Source organism: Scyliorhinus canicula, chromosome 17 (assembly GCF_902713615.1).
Source record: "Scyliorhinus canicula chromosome 17, sScyCan1.1, whole genome shotgun sequence".
NCBI classification, from domain to species: Eukaryota; Metazoa; Chordata; class Chondrichthyes; order Carcharhiniformes; family Scyliorhinidae; genus Scyliorhinus; species Scyliorhinus canicula.
Window position 1 is genome coordinate 124,119,088 of NC_052162.1, and position 18,209 is coordinate 124,137,296.

At 45.4% G+C, this 18,209-nt stretch overlaps 1 protein-coding gene and 1 pseudogene across 1 annotated transcript; one reads left to right on the plus strand and one right to left on the minus strand.

The window, feature by feature from the left end:
* Positions 1 to 356: 356 nt before the first annotated feature.
* Positions 357 to 5,782, plus strand: LOC119951592 (annotated as a pseudogene).
* A 6,481-nt stretch (positions 5,783 to 12,263) lies between these two features.
* On the minus strand, positions 12,264 to 16,680 carry LOC119951213 (gastrula zinc finger protein XlCGF8.2DB-like). Its single transcript, XM_038774248.1, has 2 exons — positions 16,529 to 16,680; positions 12,264 to 14,078 (listed from the first exon to the last, which is right to left on the minus strand). Exon 2 carries the CDS (start codon positions 13,719 to 13,721, stop codon positions 12,546 to 12,548), a length of 1,176 nt encoding a protein of 391 aa, XP_038630176.1. The 5' UTR covers positions 13,722 to 14,078; positions 16,529 to 16,680; the 3' UTR covers positions 12,264 to 12,545.
* Between the last annotated feature and the right edge of the window lie 1,529 nt (positions 16,681 to 18,209).

An 18,209-nucleotide genomic window follows, 5' to 3' on the forward strand; every position in this document is an offset into this window, starting at 1 on the left:
TGACAGCGATGTCTATTATAAATTGTTTTCACAGGATATTAGAAGAGGAGGAATTACAGACAGAAATTTCAACCGTCACCTCTCAATCTGACTGAGTCTCTCAGTTCCTTCGAACTGAATATCATCAGACTTTGATTCGAGAAGGAGAAATGTTTGTCTGTTCTGTCTGCTTCAAAAGATTTTAAACATCAGTGTGACTGGAAAAGCATCGAGTGACACACACCCGAGTGAGAGTGTTCCAGAGCACTGACTGTGGGAAGAGCTTTAACCAGTTACACAGCCTGAAAAGTCATCCCACCATTCGCAGCGGGGAGAGACCGTACACGTGTTCTGTGTGTGGACAAGACTTCAACTGATCGACAAACCTGGAGAGACACAAGGACACCCCCACCCTGGAGAAACCGTGGAAATGTGGGGACTGTGGGAAGCGATACAGGGCTCCATCTCAGCTGGAAGCTCATCGGCGCAGTCACACTGGGGAGAGGCCGTTCACCTGCTCTCAGTGCGAGAAGGGATTCACTCAGTTACCCAGCCTGCAGAAACACCAGCGAGGTCACACTGGGGAGAGGCCGTTCACCTGCTCTCAGTGCGAGAAGGGATTCACTCAGTTACCCAGCCTGCAGAAACACCAGCGAGGTCACACTGGGGAGAGGCCGTTCACCTGCTCTCATTGTGAGAAGGGATTCGCTCAATTATCCACCCTGCGGATACACCAACGAGTTCACACTGGGGAGAGGCCGTTCACCTGCTCCAAGTGTGGGAAGGGATTCGCTCGGTTATCCAACCTGCGGATACACCAACGGGTTCACACTGGGGAGAGGCCGTTCACCTGCTCTAAATGTGGGAAGGGATTCACTCGGTTATCCATCCTGCGGAGACACCAGCGAGTTCACACTGGGGAGAGGCCGTTCACCTGCTCTCATTGTGGAAAGGGATTCGCTCGGTTATCCACCCTGCGGATACACCAACGAGTTCACACTGGGGAGAGACCGTTCACCTGCTCTCAGTGTGGGAAGGGATTCACTCACTTACCCAGCCTGAAGACACACCAGCGAGTTCACACGGGGGAGAGGCCATTCACCTGCTCTCAGTGTGAGAAGGAATTCAGTCAGTTATCCAGCCTGCAGTCACACCAGCGAGTTCACACTGGGGAGAGGCCGTTCACCTGCTCTCCGTGTGGGAAGGAATTCGCTCGGTTATCCAACCTGCGGAGACACCAGCGAGTTCACACTGGGGAGAGGCCGTTCACCTGCTCTCAGTGTGGGAAGGGATTCACTCAGTTATCCAGCCTGCAGACACACCAGCGAGTTCACACTGGGGAGAAGCCATTCACCTGCTCTCAGTGTGAAAAGGGATTCACTCAGTTATCCAGCCTGCGGTCACACCAGCGAGTTCACACTGGGGAGAGGCCGTTCACCTGCTCTCAGTGCGAGAAGGGATTCACTCAGTTATCCAGCCTGCAGACACACCAGCGAGTTCACACTGGGGGAAAAGCCATTCAATTGCTGTCAGTGTGAGAAGGGATTTACTTACTTATCCAACCTGCGGAGACACCAGCGAGTTCACACTGGGGAGAGGCCGTTCACCTCTCAGTGTGGGAAGGGATACTGTGTTTCCTCGTCCCTGCAAAGACACCAACAAGTTCACAAGTGATTACAGTGATGGATTCTGCTGTTATTATTTCTGCTTCAATTACATCCAGGACTGCATTTCGTTCTCTCTTCTCTTTCTCTCTCAGGGAATCTGAGACAGGAAAAGTGATGCAACCGTGGCGAACAAGAAAATTAAAAATCGATTAGATCAAAGGAAGAGGCTCATAAAGTGGCAAAAGTAAGTGTAAGCTTAAGGATTGGCAACTTGTTTTCCAATTTAGCAAAGAAGGATCAATAAACTGATCAAGAGAAAATAGAATATGAGAACAAACTGGCGAGAAACATAAAAACCAACTGGAAAAGCTCCAACAGGAATGTGAAAAGGAAAAGATCAGCAAAGACCAATGTGGGTCCATTCCAGGCAGATACAGGAGAGTTTATAATGGGGAATAAGGAAATGGCAGAGAAACTAAACAATGTGTGTCTGTCCTCACGGAGGAAGAAACAGAAATTGCCCCAAAAACACTGGAGAACCAAGGGACCAGTGAGCACAAGGGACTGAAAGAGATTCGTATTAGTGAAAATGTACCACTGGAGAAATTAATGTGGCTGAAAATTATGTATTAATAAGTCCCCAAAAGCTGCTGCTCTACATCCCAGAGTGTTGAAAGAGGCGGCTGTAGAGATAGTGGATACATTGGTGATCATCTTTCAAAATTCTATAGATTCTGGAATGCTTCCTGCAGATTGGAAGGTGATAAATGTAACCCCACTATTTAAGGAGGGAGAGAGGAAACGGGTAACCACAGACCCATTAGCCTGACATCAGTAGGAGGGAAAATTCTACAATCTATTATAAAGGATGTGATAATATACGAATTAGGAGCAGGAGTAGGCCACTCGGCCCCTCGAGCCTGCTCCACCATTCAATAAGTTCACGGCTGAACTGATTGTAACCTCAACTCCACACAGGCCCGTTTAAAAATAAATCTGGTTGCAAGAGCCTTTCAACATCCCAATGATACTAAAGAACAGGGGGGAGGAATTAAATACCATCACTGGAGAAGTAGCATTAGACAAACTAATGGGGCTAAAGGCAGATAAATCCACTGGCCCTGGTGGTTTGCTTCCTAGGATCCTAAAAGAAATGGCTGCAGAGACAGTGGGTGCATTGATTGTAACTTTCCAAAAATCCTTGGTTTCTGGAGAAATACTGGAGGATTGGATAACTGCCAATGTAACACCCCTATTCAAAAAGGGAGGGAGGCAATTAAGGCAGTAATAGCATATTTAGCAAATTATAATCTGATCAAGTAGAGTCAGCATGGTTTCATGAAAGGGCTAGTTTTTAGAGGAAGTCTCAACCAGAGTGGATAGAGGGGGACCAGTAGATGTGTTGTATTTAAACTTCCAGAAGGCCTTTGACAAGGTCCTCACAAAAAGGTGAGCATAAGAGCCCATGGAGTTGGAGGTAGTATATTGACATGGATAGAGAATTGGCTAATGAGCAGGAAACAGTGAGTGGGGAGAAGGGGTTCTCTTTCAGGTTGGTGACCTGTAACCAGTGGGGTTCCACAGGGATCAGTGCTGGGATCGCAACTGTGTACAATTTATATTAATGACTTGGAGGAAGGAAGCAAACTTACTGCCCAAATTTGAAGACAACACAAAATAGGTGGAAATTGTGAGGGAGATACAAACAGTTTGCAAAGAGACATTGATAGGTTAAGTAACTGGACAAAACATTTGCAAATGAAGTATAATGTAGGAAAATGTGAAGTTGTTCATTTTGGAAGGGAGAACAAAAGAACAGTATTATTTAAACGGAGAAAAAATGCAGAAAGCTGCAACACAAAGGGACTTGGGGGAACTTGTGCAGGAAACACAGGAAGCTAGCAGACAGGTGCAGCAGGTAATCAGGAAGCTAATGGAATGTTGGCCCTGATTCCAAGGGGGTTGGAGTATAAGAATCGGGAAGTCTTGCTGCAGCTGGACAAGGTGCTGGTGACACCACATCTGAAGAACTGTGGGCAGTTTTGATCCCCTTATTTAAGGAAAGGTATTATTTCATTGGAGGAGGTTTAGAGAAGGTTCACTATGTTGATCCCAGGTATGGAGGGATTGTCTTAGGAGCAAAGGTTAAACAGGTTGGGACTCTACTCATTGGAAGTTAGAACAATGAGAGGTGATCTCATTGAAACAGACAGGATTCTTAAGGAGTTTCACAGGGTAAATGCTGAGAGGATGTTTCCCCTTATGGGAGGGTCTCGGACCACAGGGCATCGTCTCAGAATAAACCGGTACCAATTTAAAATTGAGATGAGGAGGAATTTCTTCTCTGTGGGTTGTGAGTTTTTCGAACTGTGGGGAGAGCATCCGTGAATATATTTAAGGTGGAGATAGATTCTTGATCAGTGAAAGAATCAAGCACTATGGGGAAAGGGCCGGAAAGTGGACATGAGGAATGTCGGATCACCCGGGATTGAATGGCGGGGCAGACCCGAAGGGCCGAACGGCCGACTCCTGTTCCTATTCCTCATGGTCTTATTCCCACTGACCCCCCAATAACCCTTCATCCCCTTGCTAAACAAGAATCTATCCAATTCTACCTTTAAAATATTCAAACACTCTGCTTCCACTGCCCTTTGAGGAAGAGACTCTCAACCCTTTGAGAAAAAATGTTCTCCTTTAGCTTAAATGGGCAAGTTATTACTTTTAAAGTGACTCTAATTTCTAGATTCTCCAACCAGAGGAAACATCCTTTCTATATCCACCCTGTCAATAAACATTTGATGGAACATCTGGGTAACAGTGATCATAGGGAAGTTCTTGTTTGTCATTGATTCTGTGATAACTGAACATAATGAAACCAAAGTGTATGAATCAATTCACTCAATACGGTATTGCACTATGTGAGTCTCGAGCTCAGGTGCACTCCTCCTTGGCAAGTGACTTGTGCCATATTGTCTTAGGCCACAGGACTAATACTGAATGAGAATCTCTGTTACATTTTCTGACAGGATTAGGGGATGTATGTGATGTTTCTTGTAGTTTAATTGTGTGTGTCAGTGCTGGAGAAATGTCTTAAATTGTATTCACTTAACTAAAAGCAAAATAGTCACTTTCCTTCAAAGTATACACAGATTTTCCCAATGGTATGGGGGGCTTATTTAGCACAGTGGGCTAAATAGCTGGCTTGTAATGCAAAACAATGCCAGCAGCGCGGGTTCAATTCCCGTACCGGCCTCCCCAAACAGGCGGCGGAATGTGGCGACGAGGGGCTTTTCACAGTAACTTCATTGAAGCCGACTTGTGACAATAAGCGACTGTTGTTATTATTATTAGTTTCTGTAATGGTGTTGTAGTTACGTAGTTTGTGACTTTCATTTCTTAGAAACATGTAATTTATAAATAGAAAATGGTATTTTGTAATGTATATCTTGCTACATGAACTTCAGAACACCAATCACCTTTATGGATTTATTTTTTCGTATTCTGTAGTAATTGCTGTATTAGTTTAAGTTTGTGTATCTCTTATACTTTTAGTATTTGTATTTAAGCAACTTGCATCAGCAATCACTAAGAAGTTACACATAACACCTGAGCTGTATCAGTTAGGACGATGAGCCTGACGAACATCAATCATGAGGAAGTGACACCATATATCCTCTTATTACAAGTACGTAGACACACAAATTACCTGTGTTACCTTGTTGTCTTAGTGCAAAAGCTAGAAACTTAATAAAACAGCAGGGAACTGCCACAAAGAAAATGATGTACCTACAACTGACCGAGATCCAGGGTAACCAATCAGGAGTTATGGGGAAATTACATCGACAAGATGACCAATGTCCTTCAGAGAGCAATCAGACATTGATCGTGTCCCATTTAACCAATCAGAGACTGATCATGGGCTTCATGGGCCAATCAGAACTACAGGTTGCTACCGACCCTGAATAGAAAGGGTTAATGAGCTAAAATTCTCTGGAGCTCGGTGCACAACACAACATGAAGGAAGAGGATAGACTTCAGTCAACAGAACAAGAGACCCAGTCACAGTCAGAGACCCAGTCACAGTCACGCAGAAGTCGAGAGCTGGTGACCCAGAGTGAACGGACTGATCCACTGCCTTTGTTAATTATTGTGATTTTGTACTTATTACAATTAACTTAATAAATTCTGTGACAAAATTCTTGTACCCAGAATGGTCTGTAACTAGTCAGGAGCTGCAGGTTCCTTTCAGGGAACTTTCACAACTTATTCTGACGCGTAATTGATTTGAGGATTACAATTGAGATTGGAGCCAAACCCAGATCTTACAATAGGATCGAATTTCACATTCCATTTGTGTAACCTGCACTAACAGTGATGGCTTTTGTAAACTAATTTTACAGGATATTAGAAGGGGAGGATTTACAGAGAGAAATTTCACACCATACATCATGTCAAGATCTGACAATCACTCAATTCATGGGAACTGAATATCATCAACCTTCAAATCTAGAAGACATGTTTGTGTGCTCTTCTGATGAGATGTTTAAACATTTAAACAAAGATGGAAATTTCAGAACACATTTCTCCATCTTGTATTTTTTAATATTTTGTTCGCCCGTTAAATGTCCTCGACCATTGGACGTTTCATTACAGAACTCAGCTCGAAGACATCAAAACTTCTATCCGTCCTTGCCTGTGTCACCCCGGTATCTGCTGTCCACGGGGACTTTCCTTTAATCAGAGCCCTCAGTGGATCCTGTTCCTGACAACAGGTTGTTGTGGGACAAATGCCACTCGGAATCCAGAGTTAGTTAAAGTTTGGGAATCTTTATTACAAACATGCAGGGAATGCTTCAGTGAACCGAAGCATCTCAAGGAGTAGTTACAATAACACACATTTATACACAGTACAGTTACAGCTGTTTTGTCTGCAAGTTAGTGGGAAAGTACAGGACGTAAAGGAAACACCTCGAAAACAGCTCACTTATCGGCTGTAGTGACTTCATCTCACAAAACACATTTGGGAAAACAATAGCCAGACCAGTAATCCAGAGACCCAGGGTAATGCAATAGGGATCCAGATTCAGCAGATGGTGAAATTTAAATTAATTAAAAATCTGGAATTAAAAGTCATCGATGACGTGAAAGCATTGTCGATAGTTGTAAAAACCCATCTGGTTTCTTTTACATCCACCTGTAGAGGGGGAAAAACACTATTCACTATCCAGGATAAAATAAATGTACTTCAGCCTTTGTGGATCATTTCCAGTGGAAATGTGCTCTCCCAGGCTCAAAGAGCATCAGCCCACTGGAAGCAAAGTCGTAAGACTGGCAAGTCCAGCAGAAAGAAACCCTCCGACGCTCCCACTTCACCAAGTGTCAGAATGATTTGATTTGATTAAATTTATTCAGATGCACCGAGGTACAGTGAAATGTATTGTTCTGCGTATAATAGACAGATCATTTTATACATGAAAAAACATAGGACATATGATAAATACACAATATAAATACATAGACATCGGATGAAGCATACAGAGTGTAGTGCTGCTCAGTAGAGAAGATGTATGGCAAGATCAGTTCAGTCCATAAGAGGGTCATTCAGGAGTCTGGTAACAGCGGGAAAGAAGCGGTTTTGAATCTGTTATTGTGAGTTTTCAGACTTTTGTGTCTCCTGTCCAATGGAAGAGATTGGAAAAGAGAATAACCTCGGTGGGAGGGTCTTTGATTTTGCTGCCCGCTTTCCCAAAGCAGCGGGAGGTGTGGACGGAGTCAATGGATGGGAGGCGGGTTTGTGTGAGGGACTGGGCTGTGTTCACAACTCTCTGTAGTTTCTTAGACTTGGGCTGAGCAGCTGCCAGACCAAATGTCATGGGAGTGTCCCTTTAAGAAATGTTTTTGTCTTATCACATGGCTTCAGTGATGTCATTGTGTGGGTGGAGCTTGGCTGTGGCTCTGGGAGTTGGTTTTACTTTCGCTTTGGTTTGAACCTGTTTTATGGTTCTGAGTTTTTTGCTTTTGTTTTCCCATTTTTGGCTGCTGTACTCAGAAAGAGGAGTATTTTGGCCCGTCTCTCGATCTTCATTTTAAAAGCTGTTTCCAGGCTGCTTGATAACTTGAAAATAAATAATTGCTTTCTGGAAGGAATTCAAACCTGCTGTTTTGGAAAGGAAACAGGAGCATCCAAACCAGGTCTTGAGTGCTGTGTGCTGGGCCACACCTTTCAAAAAGAGGCATTGGCTTATGGGATCTTGTTATTAAATTGGAACAGTTAAAGGGGGAAATTTATTCAGGGTTATACATAGATTACTGTAGCTGTGTGGGGTATTTATGTTTGTAATTTATAAAAATGCTTACTCTGTGTGTTTATAAAAATATTAACTAAATTTGTAGAATAAAGCTTGTTTTGATTAAAAGTACTTAAGGCCTCTGTTGAATAACACCTGAAAGGCAGGTCCCTGTGCCCATCGTAGCCAAAATCAAGAAACAGTTGTAGGTCAGGTGATCTCCATGATACACTTTGGAGTTTTCTAAACCCTGGCCCATAACACAAGCTGTGATGCAGCCAGATAAGATGTTTTCTATGGTGCACCTGTAAAAATTGGTAAAAGTCAATGATAATAATCTTTATCATTGTCACAAGTAGGCTTACATTAACACTGCAATTAAGCTACTGTGAAAATCCCCCAGTCGCCACACTCTGGCGCCTGTTCAGGTTCACTGAGGGAGAATTCAGAATGTCTAATTCACCTAACAAGCATGTCTTTCGGGACTTGTGGGAGGAAATAGGAGCACCAGGAGTAAACCCACACAGACACAGGGAGACATGCAGACTCCACACAGACAGTGACCCAAGCGGGAATCGAACCTGGGATGCTGGCGCTGTGAAGCAACAATGTTAACCACTGTGCTACCATGCCACCCATGTAGCAATTAATGTGGACATGCTGAATTTCCTTATTTTCCTGAGGAAGTACAGGTTTATTGGTCCTAGCGTCGATGTGGGTGGACCAGGACAGAATGCTGGTGATGTGCACATCTCAGAATTTGAATCTCCACCTCCACCCCATTGATGCAGACAGGAGTGTGTACGATACTTCGCTTCCTGAAGTCAATGACCTGCTCCTTAGTTTTGCTGGCATTGAGGGCGAGATTGTTGTCATTACACCACGCCACTAGGTTCCCTATCTCCCTCCTGTACTCTGACTCGCCGTTATTTGATATCTGACCTGTTACGATCGTGTCATCAGCAAATTTGTAGATGGAGCGGGAGCAGATTTTGCCACACAGTCGTGTGTGTATAATGAGTGTAGTAGGGGGCTAAGTACGCAGCTTTGTGGGGCCCCGGTATTGAGGACTATCATGGAGGAAGTGTTCGAGATCCGAACCACTATGGTCGTGTTATGACCAAACATGATGTTGTTGAAAATACGGAAAAATATGTCATTTGAAACATGGAAGGGGCAATATCTGGTCTGAGAGAAACATGAGAGGATACAGGGAAAGATCCCACAAAAGGTTAATAGCAGCTGCAAAGAGCAGGATTATAAAATGCAGATTATTTCTCACAAGCAGTCTTAGCAAACACACAGGATTCATGTATTAAGCTAAAACAATGGCTCACACCTTCATTGAATGTAACTATCTCAGGAAGTATCTGGAAAAGCATGGATGAGAGTTTCAATTGAATTAAGTGACTAATGTTTAAAACAGGCAGGTCTTTCAAGTCATAACCAAGTGAAATTTTCGCATACAGTTAAAAGGAAAGGTTTCACACCTTCATTGAAATTAACTCTCTTAGTAAACAGCTGGAAAGGATGGATGATGTTCAGTTGAATTTGGTGTCAATTCCAAGTGTGAAATTCTACTGACATCAAGGAAATTAAAGAAAATTGGAGACAACCTGTCTACGAGAAACATAATTTAAAGTCAAAATCAAAGGCAAAGTTATGAGCTGGGGACAATTGGAAAATTAAATTATTCAAATGACAGGAATTAAAAGTAACACCTATTGAAACCAAAGCATCTTTGAATATCACAAAGCAACTTTGAACATCACAAAGGACAATGTAATCAGATCTGAGAGGTGAGGTTATGCCCAAAATGAATACTTAGTTGTATTAAAATGTTCAGATCAAAGATACTTTTTTTTAAAAATAATTTTTATTGGAATTTTTTACAGAACATATAAAAATATAACAACAAGTATAGCAAAAAGCAGTAATATGCAACTAACAGCCCCATAACACCCACAATTCCCCCCATACCATACCGTAACATCACATGTATCACACTCCCCCCAATCAAAGATACTTTTTGACAATCAAAGTGAAATAAGTTAATTTACAATAATGTAATAAAAACTTAATATTTGTCAGAAATGGAATATAAACCCAGGGAGCAGAACCAGAAGGGAAGGGGAGGAGAACTCAGAGAGAGGAGAGAAGCATATTCAGCTTTCACAGCTCGGTCATGGCAAAGGCAAGACGAGCAGCCAAGCTTGAACAGCTATACTTCTAAGGAAGACTAGAATTTAAACAGGAGTCAGAGTCAGCTGAGAGATAGCTAGCAGAGCCAGCTCTTATAGCTCAATACACGGGATCGACAACACACAGCAACAGAGCTAACCAGTGAACACATCTCAAGAAGACCAGGCTTTAAAGATTGATTGTCAAGGTGGGCCTGAAGGTCCCTTCAACCAACCAGCAGGATCCAGAAGCAAGACCTTTTTACCTTTCTGTAAAGAAAGTGTTTGCAGCTTTTAAAAGAAAAAATATAATAATAACATAACTTAACTTAACCTGAAAAAGTGGTTATTCCTGAAGTCTACTTTACTTACTTAGCAATGCAGGACCCAGGACATTGATGCTACTAAGTGGTAAGTAGATAAAATCTTCGGTGAAGGTATGGGTTATACCTGGGGATAACTTGAAAATACAGTTTGACCTGAATAGCACCCACCGAAGCCAGCATCGGAGTCAGGGAGTGAGAATCCCTGTTCACCATTTAGAATGTCGGCCCTTTTTGGTATAGGGGGAATTCTAAGAATAATGGTGAGTTTTCAAAATCAATGTGGATGGATTTGGAGCCACATTTTGCCATGCAGTCGTGTGTGTATAGGGAGTGCAGCCTTGCGGGGCTCCTAAATTGAGAACCATCATGGAGAAGGTGTTGTTGTTTATCCTTACTGATTGTGGTCTATGGGTCAGGAAGTTGAGGATCCAGTTGCAGAGAGAGGAGCCTAGTCCTAAGTTTTGGAGTTTTGAAATGAGCTTGGCTGGGATTATGGTGTTGAAGGCAGAGCTGTAGTTAATGAATAGGAGTCTGACATAGGAGTCCTTGTTGTCGAGATGCTCCAGGAATGAGTGTAGGGCCATGGAGATGGCGGTGGCAGGTAGGACCATGGCGCCTGCGGTGGACAGGTAGGACCATGGCGGTATGCGAATTGCAGTGGATGAAGGCACTCTGGGTGTCTGGAGTTGCCGTGTCTCATGGCCAACCTCTCGAAGCTCATATCATAATGATCGATGCCAAGGCCACCGGATGGTAGTCATTGAGGCACGTTGCCTGGTTCTCCTTTGGCACCGGTATGGATGGTGGTCTTCTTGAAGCAGGTGGGAACCTCGGAACGGAGTAGGGAGAGGTTGAGGATGTTCGCGAACACAATCGCCAGCTGGTCTGCGCACGATCAGGGATCTCCTCTGGACCCTTTGCTTTCCGAGGGTTCACTTTCAAGAAGGCCGATCTGACTTTGGAGGCTGTGACGGTGGGCACGGGTGTGCCCAAGGCTGCTGGGGCAGTTTGTTGGTTTCCTGCTCGAAACAAGAAATCAAATGCATGGCGTTTGTCGGGGTGCGCTGTTGCTGAAGATTCTACTCGGCTTTGCTTTGTAGCCCATGATGTTGATTGAGCCTTGCTACAACTGAGGAGAGTCCCTGTCATTAGTCTGTGACTCTAGCTTAGTTTGGTATTGTCTCTTAGGAGTCCCTGATGGCTTTACAGAGGTCATATATAGATTTCTTGTACAGGTCAGGGTTGACTGCCTTGAATACCTCAGACGTGGCCTTCAGTAGGGAGTGAATCTCCCAATTAAGCGATGGTTTCTGGTTGGGTAACATACATACTACCTTCTTTTGCACGCAATCTTCTACACACTTACTGATGAAGTCTGCGATGGTGCTGGCAAACTCGGTTAGGTTGGCTGCCGGGTTCTTGAATATGGACCAGTCCACTGACTCCAAGCAGGAGGAGCTCTTCCTTTGCCTCAGACCAGCATTGCACAACCTTCTTAACCGAATTCTCTGCTTATGTTTCTGCTTGTATGCCAGGAGAAGGAGCACCATCTTGTGGTCCGATTTTACGAAGTGCGGTGCCCTTGATGTTTGTGTAGCAGTGGTCAAGGATGTTGGGGTCCCTGTTGGGGCAGGAGATGTGTTGGTGGAATTTTGGCAGTACACTCTTGAGGCCTGGTTAAAGTCCCCGGCCACGATGAACAAGGCCTCCGGGTATTCTGCTTCATTATTATTTATAGTGGTTACAATTCATCAAGCGCCTTCTTCACTTCCGCCTGGGGTGGGATGTAGACCGCTGTGATGATGGCAGAAGTGAACTCCGTGGAAGGTAGTATGGACGGTACTTCACAGTCAGGTATTCCAGGTCCGGGGAGCAGTAGTTCACCAGGGTCACCACGACTGAGCACCAGGAGGAGTTGGTGAGGAGGCAAACCCCTCCACCCACTCCAGTTTCAGTCCTGGATGTGATTAACAGCAGGAATAACAACAGAATCCAACCAGTCATCACTTGTGAACCCTGTCTCAGCATGTTGGACGGCTGAGTGAATCCCTCCCCACAGTGAGAGCAGGTGAATGGCCTCTCCCCGGTGTGAATGCGCTGGTGTTCCATCAGTACCCGAGAGCTTTTGAAACCCACTCCCAACAGTTGGAGCATTTAAAGGGTCTCTCATTGGTGTGAGTGACATTGTGGCTCAGCAAGTGATGACTGAGTGAATCTTTTCCCAGTCGGAGAGGTTAACGGGATCTCCCCGGTGTGACCTCGCTCGTGTTTGATCAGGTTGGATGAGGTTCTAAAGCTCTTTGTGCAGTGAGAGCAGCTGAACGGTCTCTCCTCAGAGTGAACGCGCTGGTGGGACATCAGTCGCTGTGAGCTTTTGAAACCCCTCCCACAGTCAGAGCATTTAAAGGGCCTGCTCGCGGTGTGAGTGACATTGTGTTTCAGCAGGCTGGATAATTGAGTGAATCCCTTATCACACACAGTGCAGATGAATGGCTTCTCCCCCGTGTGAAGTCGATGGTGTGTCTGCAGGTTGGATAACTGAGTGAATCCCTTATCACACACAGAGCAGATGAATGGCCTCTCCCCGGTGTGAGCGCTCTGGTGTCTCTTCAAGTGTGATAACCGAGTGAATCCCTTATCACACACAGTGCAGATGAATGGCCTCTCCCCAGTGTGAACTCGCTGGTGGTTCTCCAGGTGGGATAACTGAGTGAATCCCTTCCCACACACAGTGCAGCTGAATGGCCTCTCCCCGGTATGAACTCGCTGGTGGCTCTGCAGGTTGGATAACTGAGTGAATCCCTTCCCACACACAGTGCAGCTGAATGGCCACTCCCTGGTATGAACTTGCTGGTGGTTCTGCAGGTTCGATAACCGAGTGAATCCCTTCCCACACACAGTGCAGCTGAATGGCCTCTCCCCGGTATGAACTCGCTGGTGGCTCTGCAGGTTGGATAACTGAGTGAATCCCTTCCCACACACAGTGCAGCTGAATGGCCACTCCCTGGTATGAACTTGCTGGTGGTTCTGCAGGTTCGATAACCGAGTGAATCCCTTCCCACAGTTAGAGCAGGTGAATGGCCTCTCCCCAGTGTGAACTCGTTCGTGTCTCCGCAGGTTGCCAATGTCAGTGAATCCCTTTTCACACTGAGAGCAGGTGAAAGGCCTCTCTCCAGTGTGACTACGTTGATGCCTTGCCAGCTCGTGTGGGGCTCTGAATCCCTTCCCACAAACAGAGCAGGTGAACGGCCTCTCTCCAGTGTGACTACGCTGATGCCTTTCCAGCCTGTACGGGCCTTTGAATCCCTTCTCACAGTCCTCACATTTCCATGGTTTCTCCATGATCCGGGTGATCTTGTGGTCTCACCACGTTGGACGATCAGTTGAAGCCTCGTCCACATACAGAACACGTGTACAGTCTCTCCCTGCTGTGAATGGTGTAGTATTTTTTCAGGTTGTGTCACTGGTTAAAGCTCTTTCCACAGTCAGTGCTCTGTAACAGTCTCAGTGTCAGTCTCAGTGCTTTTCCAGACACACCGATGTTTAAAATCTCTTGAGGCAGACAGAATAGACAAACATTTTTCCTTCTAGATTCAAAGGCTGATGATATTCGGTTCCCGAGAATTGAGTGACTCAGTCAGTTCTTGACGTGATATTTAGTTTGAGATATCCACCTCAAACTTCTCTCGTTCTAACTTCCTGCAAAAAGATTTTATAAAAATCATCACTGTCAGTACAGGATAGAAATTCAGAACCGACAATTCTAGTTTCTATTGAACATTGTTAGCGCTCTCTCTTTCCCTCAAATGCTCTAAATCTCCATCCCACACACTCTCCCTCCATTCTCACTCTACTGTATCTATATTCACCCTCCCAATTCTCCTGAAGGCACTGAATCAGGCTCATTGATAGATCAATGCTCACTGCTTCCTGTCTTGGACACAGAGGCTGCCAGACAGATATATGTCTATGTTACTGGACGATAGATGTGTGTAATATACAGACTGGATTCACTTCCTTCCCCTCCCAATTCTTATGAAGGTGCTGATTGATGCTGATCAACAAATCTAAACTCATTACAACCTGTACAAGAATATATTTGTATACGAGTATATTTACTGATTAGCGATGAGGTGATTCTGAGGAATTTTATTTAGTCATGGAGTGATCATGATCAGGAACCCACTGCCCACAAGAGTTGTGGAAGTGGAAATGATCAATAATTCAAAACAAAATATGAAGAAAATAAGCTTTCAGGGGAACAGGGATATAGAGGGGGAATGGGACTGACTGGATTACTGTACAGAGAGTCAGCATTGACTTGAGTTCCCAAATGGATTCTGTCAGTGCTGCAATGACTGTATGACTGGAAATATATAATGTAGGTAAAGTACTACATTACAAAACTAGAAATAAGAATACATGTATTTTATTACAGAACCATCAATAGTATATCTAATACATTCCATATAACACGAGATATATCTCTGTCCAATATAACATTTTAAAAATTCATTTACATGGTGTGGACGTCGATGGTTAGGCCCGCATTTATTGCCCATCCCTAGTTGCCCTTCAGAAGGGAGTGATGAGTTGCCTTCTTGAACCGCTGCAGTCCTTGAGCTGTAGGTACATCCCCTGTGCTGTCAGGGAAGTAGTTCCAGGATGTTGCCCCAGCAACAATGAAGGAAGTGCAATATATTTCCAAGTCCGTCTGGTGAGTGACTTGGAGGTGAACCTCCAGGTAGTGGGGTTCCCAGGTATCTGCTGCTCTTGTCCTTCTAGATATTAGTGGTCATGGGTTTGGAAGGTGCTGTCGGAGGAACCTTGGTCAGTTACTGCATCTTGTAGATGATACACACGGCTGCCACTGTTCGGCAGTGGCAGAGGGTGTGAATATTCGTGGAATGGGGAGCAGTCAAGCTGGCTGCTTTGTTCTGGATGGTGTACAGCAGCATCTTGAGTGTTGTTGGAGCTGCACTCAACCAGACAAGTGGTGATTATTCTATTACACGCCTGACCTGTGCCTTGTATATGGTGGACAGGTTTGGGGGTCAGGAGGTGCATGACTTGCTGTAGTCTTTGGCCTGCCCTGGTAACCACAGTATTAATATGGCTGGTCCAGTTCAGTTTCTGATCAATGGTAACCCTCAGGTTGTTGGTTGTGGAGGATTCAGAGATGCTAATGCCACTGAATGTCAAGGAGCGGTGGTTAGATCCTCCTTTGTAGGAGATGGTCAGTGCCTGGCACTTGTGTAGCACAAATATAACTTGCCACTTATCAGTCCACATCTGGATACTGTCCAGGCCATGCTGCATTTGGACATGGACTGCTTCATTATCTGAGGAGTCATGAATGGTCCTGAACATTGTGCAGTCATTCACAAACATCCGCACTTCCCACCTTGTGATGAAAGGGAGGTCATTGATGAAGCAGCTAAAGAAGGTTGGGCCTAGGAGTGTGCCTTGAGGCACTCCTGGAGCTGAGATGATTGACCTCCAACCACCACAACCATCTTCTTTTGTGCCAGGTATGACTACAACCAGCGGGGAGTTTCCCCCAATTCCCATTGACTCCAGTTTAACTGGGGCTCCTTGATGCCATACTTGGACAAATGCTGCCCTGATACCAAGGGCAGTCACTCTCACCTCACCTCTGGCATTCAGCTCTTTTGTCCATGTTTGAACCAAGGCTGTAATGAAGTCAGGAGCTGAGTGACCCTGGTGGGACCCAAACTGAGCGTCCGTGAGCAGGTTTTGCTGAGTAAGTGCCAATTGATAGTGCTGTTAATGACTCCATCCATCACTTTGCTGATGGTGGAGAATATTCTGACAGGGAAGTCATTGGTTGGGTTTGATCTGTCCTGTTTACTGTTCCCTTCAATGTCAGCCACCTCCTGGTGAAACCAGCCTTTTAAATGTGAACATTAGGAAAGAGACCATCATTTTAGCCAGACAAATAAACGTGTCAAGCTGAGGCGCAAAGGATGTCAATGTCTTTAAGAGAGAGAGAGACCTGGGCCAAGCTTTGCAGAGTCTGTACCCTCCCTGGATTCACTTCCTTTCCCTTCAGTTGCTGCAAGTGACCAATTGAAGGTCAGAATGAGGAAAGAAATGAAAAGAGGGAGAAAAGAAAGTGTTTTACTCACAGATGTTGGATACAGGAGGAGATTTCAGTCAGTGTGCAGCTGAAGCTCATTCAGGGTTGGGGGAACAACAGCTTTGCTCGGCACAAACCTCCATGTCCAGCTTCCACATTGAGACAATGGGGGAACTCTCTGATTGGCGGAGGGACAGAGTCCTTCCGGTCCTGCAGTCTTCCCATTGGTCACAGCTCAGCAGTGTCAGCGGAGGTGAGCTCCCTCTGCACATGCGCAGCTTCCCCTTCCCTCAGACATGCGCAGTCCTGTATCCGGTTTGGGGGCGGGTCACCACCGACGGCCGGAACTGTCATCCGGTTGCTTGGAAACCTTGACTCGAGGATATGTGGGGAAGGGGAAAAATGCTCCCGCGACTGCGCGCGCTGGGCAGTGACGTCACCGCAGAGCGGATTCACTCCTATTGGCTGATTTAGAGGATGAGGTGCTTTGTGATGTCACAATGTGGAGGTTGGACAATGAGTTTTAGACTAAAACTTCCTCCTCTGGGCAACATCTGGGAGCAAATCAATGTCTCCCCCTTTCAGAAGGTCATAAGATATAGGAGCAGAACCCTTCAACCCGATTAAAAATCTGTCTAACTCCTCCGTAAATTTACTCACTGTGCCAGCTCCACCGCATTCTGGGGTAGTGAATTCCACAGATTCACAGCCCTTTGAAGAAGCAGCTTCTCCTCACCTCTGTTCTGAATTTGCTACCTCTTATCCGAAGACTATTCCTCTCGTTCTCAAATGCCCCACAAGAGGCAGCAGCCGCTCCAAGTCTACTTTATCTTTCCATTTTACATAGATTTACATAGAACATACTGTGCAGAAGGAGGCCATTCGGCCCATCGAGTCTGCACCGACCCACATTAAGCCCTCACTTGCACCGACCCACATTAAGCCCTCACTTCCACCCTATCCCCATAACCCAATAACCCCTTCTAACCTTCTTGGTCACCTAGGGCAACTTATCATGGCCAATCCACTTAACCTGCACGTCTTTGGACTGTGGAGGAAACCAGAGCACCCGGAGGAAACCCTCGCAGACACGGGGAGAACATGCAAACTCCGCACAGACAGTGACCAGCGGGGAATCGAACATGGGACCCTGGCGCTGTGAAGCCACAGTGCTGTCCACTTGTGCTACCATGCTGCCCAATAAGAAGGCGGATGTTCTGCGAGGTGATAGGGACTTGTTTGTCTGGCAGTCTGCATGGAGAATTTCAGGCCTCTGTCCAGGACCGGGAAGCAGTGAGCATAGATCTGTCAATCAGCCTGAATCAGCACCTTCAGGAGAATTGGGAGGGTGAATATTACATACAGCAGAGTGAGAATGGAGGGAGAGTGTGTTGGATGGCGATTTACAGCTTTTGAGGAATGAGAGAGGAAAGAATATTTCATAGGAACTAGAATTGTCTGTTCTTAATTTTCATTTGTTTTACGGGATATTAGATAATTTACCGAAAATAAGACTTCAAGATTTGGAAGAGTCAGTTGGTTATGGGCAGCATGGTGGCACGGTGGTTAGCACTGTTGCTTCACAGCTCCAGGGTGCCAGGTTCGAATCCTGGCTTGGGTCACTGTGCGGAGTCTGCACGTTCTCCTCGTGTCTGCGTGGGTTTCATCCGGTGCTCTGGTTTCCTCCCACAAGTCCCGAAACGCATGCTGATAGGTAATTCTGGACATTC

Coding starts and splice junctions, on each gene's coding strand:
- LOC119951213 (XM_038774248.1), bottom strand. CDS start 13,721: ATGGAGAAACCATGGAAATGTGAGGACTGTGAGAAGGGATTCAAAGGC.